This window comes from Peromyscus leucopus, chromosome 7 (assembly GCF_004664715.2).
Source record: "Peromyscus leucopus breed LL Stock chromosome 7, UCI_PerLeu_2.1, whole genome shotgun sequence".
Classification (NCBI taxonomy): Eukaryota; Metazoa; Chordata; class Mammalia; order Rodentia; family Cricetidae; genus Peromyscus; species Peromyscus leucopus.
Window position 1 is genome coordinate 76179817 of NC_051069.1, and position 6000 is coordinate 76185816.

Here is a 6000-nt window from a genome sequence, read left to right on the forward strand (position 1 = left end):
ATTCAGGTTCATCTGCTTCCGGTTTTAGGCCTTAGCTGAGCATGCCTTTGACTTTATTTCCAGCTTGTAGGATCTGTAGAAGAGGCATCTTGCCAAGCCAAGATTTGCTTTAATTTCAGATCTCTTCATGACTGATGTGTTCATTCACTGATCCAACAAAAACATGCTGAGCAATTAGTATGTACCTACTGCTGTTCTTGGAACTGGGGATGGGGTAGGCAAGAAGCTCACAGTGCCTTCCCTGGAGAGCTTACAGCCTAAAGGAGGTGACAGAGAAATGGAGAAATAGGCACAACACAGAGGAAGATGGATGAGGAGAAGCACCCCGTGTCCCCATAGAGCAACTACCCCAGGCCATGAGAATCGGAAAAGGTTTCTTGCAGAGATGACTCCTAGATGACTCAGGAGGGCCTGAGAGAAAGGAGCAACTTGGTAGATATTGACAGGGCTCCTACCGGGAAGTGCTGTTGGCCTGTGCTGGCTGCTAGAGAGCCATGCTGTATGCTATAGGCCTGTGAGTTTGAACATCAGTATAGCAATGATGGTTGGGGGTTCTATGAAAATGCTGATTACTGAGTATCTCCAGGATCCTAAAGGTCTGTAAGGCAGGACTCTGTTTCTTTAGGAGCACTTAAACTGACTTTGATGCAAGGCCGGGAGATGGCCTAGTTGCTAAAGTGATGGCCACGTAAGTATGAGGACCTGACTTTGGATTCCCAAAGCCCACATAAAAACCAGTGTGTGCTGGGTGACTGTAATCCCAGCACTGGGAAGGTGGAGGCAGGGGGATTGCCTGGTTCTTGCTGGCTAGCCAGCCTAAGCTGAATCAGTGAGCTACAGGTTCAGTGAGAGACCCTGCCTCATAAAAGTGAAAACAAAACAAACTAAAGTGTAGAAACAATTGACACTGGATATCAACTTCATGTTTCCACATGCACCTATACACATATTCACACACAAACACATATGTACACATAAATACCACATATACAAAAGCACAAAAATAAAGATTAAAAATTGATATCAATTCAGGAGATCTAAGAATCCCTCGAGATCCCTGGAGTGCTTACGGGATGCTGGGGGGGGGGGGTCCTGTACCCTATCTGCCCTCAGGAAAATCCAGCAGCTTTCATCCAGAGGTTTTTGTCTTAGAGTCCTATGTTTAGAAGTGATGCATCTCTCTGCTAGTGCTAGTTTGCATAACCTTAAGGGACACCCAGTAGATGCTTCCTGAGAATCTCCTGGCCTGCCCTCTATGCAGGACACCATGAGCCTATAGGCGAGTGAGCTGCAGGTCTGTGACCTCTCTTTCTTGTCTTTGTAGCAATGCAGAGTCGTCAGAGAAGAGATTCAGAATGAACAGCTTTGTGTCAGACTTTGGGAAACCAATGGAGTCAGATAAGGTGTTCTCTCGTCAGGGTAACGAGGAGTCCAGGTCTCTCTTCCATTGTTATATCAATGAAGTGGAACACTTGGACAGGGTCAAAGTCTGCCACCAAACAACAGCCATCGACAGTGATGTCCAACTCCAGGAAGCCATCAGAAGCAGTGGGAGGTCTGAGGAGGAGCTGAGCAGGTTTATGAAGTTTGACATCCCCAACTTCGTGAACACGGACCAGAACTCCTTTGGGGAGGATGATCTTCTGATTTCAGAACCACCTGTTCTTCTAGAAAATAAGCCAGTTTCCCAGACTTCACGTATAGACCTGGACTGAGAAATGCTTGTGGGCACCTTCCTGAGGATGTATTCTGTCTCTGTATAGCCAGAAACCTCCCCCTCCCCTTGGTGTGTGTGTGTGTGTGTGTGTGTGTGTGTGTGTAGAGAGAGAGAGAGAGAGAAAGAGAGAGAGTAGATGATGTTGAAAGTTTAAGATCTAGGCTAGGGCTGGGACTTAGTGATAGAGGTATAGAGTTTGGAGATGGAAGGCACCATTTTGCTGTCTTTTTTGTGGGGGGGGAGGTGGTAAGTTTTGTTTCTTTCCCTTTTTGGATTAAAAACACACAGTATTAAAGCTTCCTTATTGAAAAAAATTGGCTCCATGTACAGTTGAGCTCCCCTGGGTGAGGGTTAGGTCACTGCATTCTGATCTAGCCCATTGCCACCATTCTTTGCTTATAACATCTGCTTTACTTCTCTGGACTGCATGGCTTTAAAGGTAAGGCAGCATATCTGGAGTAGATGACCCATCCCAGCTCAAATATTTTGTGACTTAGCATCCAAGACCAGCTAATGCATATAGAAGCAGTAGAAAATAGAACATGGCATCCTGGCTCTGACTGCAGGCTCTCCAGGTCTTGGTTCCCTCCCTCCAGTCAGTCCTGCACTAGGTCATATGTTAGTTAGGGGAGCCTTCAGCAGGAGTCCAGGAGACTCACACACTGTGACAGTGCTTCTGCTGAGTCGCGCTGAGGCAGTTTATCTGAGGAACGCCATCCACCTGTGCTTTAAACCTGGGACAGCTCTGACCCCCGTGAGTACCAGCCTAACGTACTTCACAAGCACTTGAGCTCTCAAAAAATGATAGGGCAGATTGTCACCTGGCTGACTGGGTCCTTTCTGAGCATCCCTGTGGTCACACTGCTGAACTATTTGGCTGCAGAACAAGATACTGTTTGCCATGCTGTCTGTCTGCTTTGGCGGGTGTGTAGATGTTGACTGCCTGGCTTGGAGCTGAGATGGTCAATGGGTTGTGTGTACCACAGTAACATGTTCAGGATGGGGTGATGTTAACATGAGCAACATGTTGTTCGTTTCACAAAGGAATCAACCCTACTTTGCTGGCGTCAGAAACAACTCAGTCTTGCACACGGTGAGTTGTATGCATGGCCAGCTGCTCGTCTCTGGGTAGCATTGTCTTTGTGATTTGTCATTTGTCTTGCTTAAGTTGCAAAATAAATGCATTTATTGCACAGGAATTTCCTCTGGTTTGATTTTAACAAAGGCAGGTTTTCATTTCTCTAAAAAGCTATCCCATGTCTGCAATGTCTCTTGATTTCTGAGAGTGTAGACTCAGCTACACAGGAGCTTGGTTTGGGAATGACTCCATCCAAGGAAATTCCTTTCTGAAAATGTCTTTGAAGCGAAGTTCAATTCTTTTTTCCTCTGAGTAGCTTTGGTGTCTGTCCTGGATCTCACTCTGTAGACTAGGCAGGCCTTGAACTTGAACTCACAGAGATCTGCCTGCCTCTGCCTCCCGAATGCTGGGATTAAAGGTGTATGCCACCACCACCCCAAAGTTCAGTTCTTTAAGAGACCAACATAAAGTAGTAGATCAAGGACTATTTAGTATAATATAATTAAAGCCATTTTAATGAATCCTTACAAATAGATACATGCTACCTTTATGTATATTTTTATGCAACACAACAAGATTGACCTTATTAACTTGCATGAGTAGTAACAATTTATATCAATTAAATATAGATTATGGGCTACTTCTTAATAATGATTGAAAGGTGTTTGAGATCATATTATGAGGTTGATTAGCCAGAAGAGGACTTAGAGGACTAAACAATAGGAGGGATGTTCCGGAGTGCATCATAATTTTAAGTACTAAATGTTAAGAACCTTGAAAAGCCCAAGGCTTTACAACCTCTTACAAGTTAGCAGACTAGGCACTCTCAGCCTCATGGATGCTTCCACAGAAGCAAGATTTCTGAGCAAGACCAAGAACTTCCATTTCAGCCCAGCAGACTGCAGGTAACTCACATAGATGTTGATTTCTGAGTTAATTTTCCACTGCTTTTATAATAATTTTAGACAGACAATGACTTAAGGCAACACAAACTTTTTTTAAATTATAGTATACAAGGCTAAAACCAGCCCCAGACAACTAAAAACAAAGTATTAACAGTGCTGTGTTTCATCTTAGAAAAGTTGTGGTTTGGACTTGGAATGTCCTCCAACCCCAGCACAGCAGTGACCGGAGGTGGGATTTGTAGTGGGTAGCCATTCCAGCTTGGATCTGGAAGTTCCAAACCCCATTGAGACTCTGGCAACTGTCACACCTACGAGGTGGGGCCAGGGGAGGCACCTGGAGACCCGAGAGCTGGATGGGCCAGTGCTCTCTCTGTGCACTCTCTCTGTGCTGGGACACTGAATGGTGGAGGTGGACTGTGCAGAGCTCCAGAGAACACCGCTGGACTGCGATACAACTTTCCCAGCCCCTGAGACCTACCTATCAGTTAATTTGTGAGTTATGCCATTAAATAAATATCCTTTTAACTACATGGAGTGGCCAAAATAATTTCACCAATATCTGGCACCCAACGTGGGGCACGAACCCACGACCCTGAGATTAAGAGTCTCATGCTCTACCGACTGAGCTAGTCGGGCAGATACTCTAGGCCTGTAGCCAATTTGAATGCACCAACAATGCTGAGAAACATTAGGTGACTGTGTAGGATGCCAGCTGTCGTGGTCTACTCTTGCAAGATTCCTGAAAGTTGCTTGCATCCATATACCATTTCTTAGGTACCATTATGTTCTTTCTCAGGTCTTTGTTGGGATTGAAGACTAGCAGTTATAGTTAGAACTTAGTATATATAATATCTTAGAACATATTAAGTATTAGATTCAGGTTCTTTAGGATAGGACACCTTTGAATGATCTTTATAACATGCCATTTACCTATGTTCTATACTTCTCTGGATTTTAGTGTTTCTTGCTTGATATTGTTTGCATTGGTTGTAGTTACATCTTATCTAGGTCATTATCCCTCATTATTCCTGGACAATATTTGATAACCATTCCTTTGTATATAGTCTTGTATTAGGTTAGAACCTTCTTATTTAGACAAAAAGGGGGAGATGTAGTGGGTAGTCATTCCAGCTTGGATCTGGAAGTTCCAAGCCCCATTGAGACTCTGGCAACTGTCACACCTATGAGGCAGGGCCAGGGGAGGCACCTGGAGACCCGAGAGCTGGATGGGCCAGTGCTTTCTCTCTGCGCTCTCTCTGTGCGCTCTCTCTATGCTGGGATGCTGAATGGTGGAGGTGGACTGTGCAGAGCTCCAGAGAACACCACTGGACTGCGATACACCTTTCCCAGACCCTGCGACCTACCTATCAGTTAATTTGTGAGTTACGCCATTAAATAAATATCCTTTTAACTACATGGAGTAGTCAAAATAATTTCACCAATAGGAATTCTGGGAGGAGATTGGATCATGAGGCTTATGAGCTCGTTAATAGACAAATGGGTTCCTAGTTTAATGGACTAACAGAGGTGATAAAAACTTAGGAGGTAGAGAACCTAGTCGTTAGTATACTTCAGAAAGGTGGGTGTTGCTGGCCCTTCTGTTCCCTGGCCTCCGTGAGGTGAGTGGTCTCCTTCACCCGGAAAGGACAGAACCAAATGACCATGGATTGAGGCCTCCAAAATCATGACCCAGATACACTTTTCCTTTACTTCCTTCAGGTATTTTGCACAGCAAAGGGAAGCGCCTAACGTAGGAGGCTCGGGAAGGATCCACCATCTTGCCTTTATCAGTTTCTACAGTGGGCTCGATCTTTGGGTCATGATCTCATGGTACTGTGATAGCTTTCACTGTCTCTGTCTCTGACTGCCCTGCTCTCCTCTTACGAGGAGTCTGGTTTACTTCTATTGGATTATGGAGGATAACCCACTCCAAGTCTTCCCTTCTTGATCTCGTCTGCTAAAGTTACTCTCCTCATGAAAAGTAACATCGGACCAGTTTCCAGAGATGAGGACATGGTCATATTGAGAGTCAGTGACCCTTCCTGTCTTCTTTGGCCCAGTTCATCCTCCATGTAAAATATAGTTGTTACAAAATGCTAGAGTTTTAGTCCATTACAGTATCAACTCCAAGCTGCATATTGCCATTATTTTAACCACCTCAGGCAGTGTTAGTCCTGGGTAAAAAGTCCTCTCCATCTATAGACCTGTAGAACTAGAAAATATTTTTGGTTCCTTGGTGTGAAAAGTCTAAGATACAGATTATAAAATTCCTGTTCACGGGTCACAGGTCCCAATATATT

General features: G+C 44.6%; 1 protein-coding gene across 5 annotated transcripts in view; it reads left to right on the plus strand.

Annotated features, from left to right (window-relative positions):
- Mrap2 (melanocortin 2 receptor accessory protein 2) overlaps positions 1-2916 on the plus strand; it is a 33381-nt gene extending 30465 nt beyond the window's left edge. For all 5 annotated transcript variants that reach the window (XM_028875535.2, XM_037207822.1, XM_037207823.1 and 2 more), the window contains one exon: positions 1325-2916. In XM_028875535.2, the coding sequence (XP_028731368.1) occupies positions 1325-1715 (391 nt within the window). In that variant the 3' untranslated portion in view covers positions 1716-2916. The remainder of the gene's footprint in view (positions 1-1324) is intronic.
- Positions 2917-6000: the final 3084 nt, after the last annotated feature.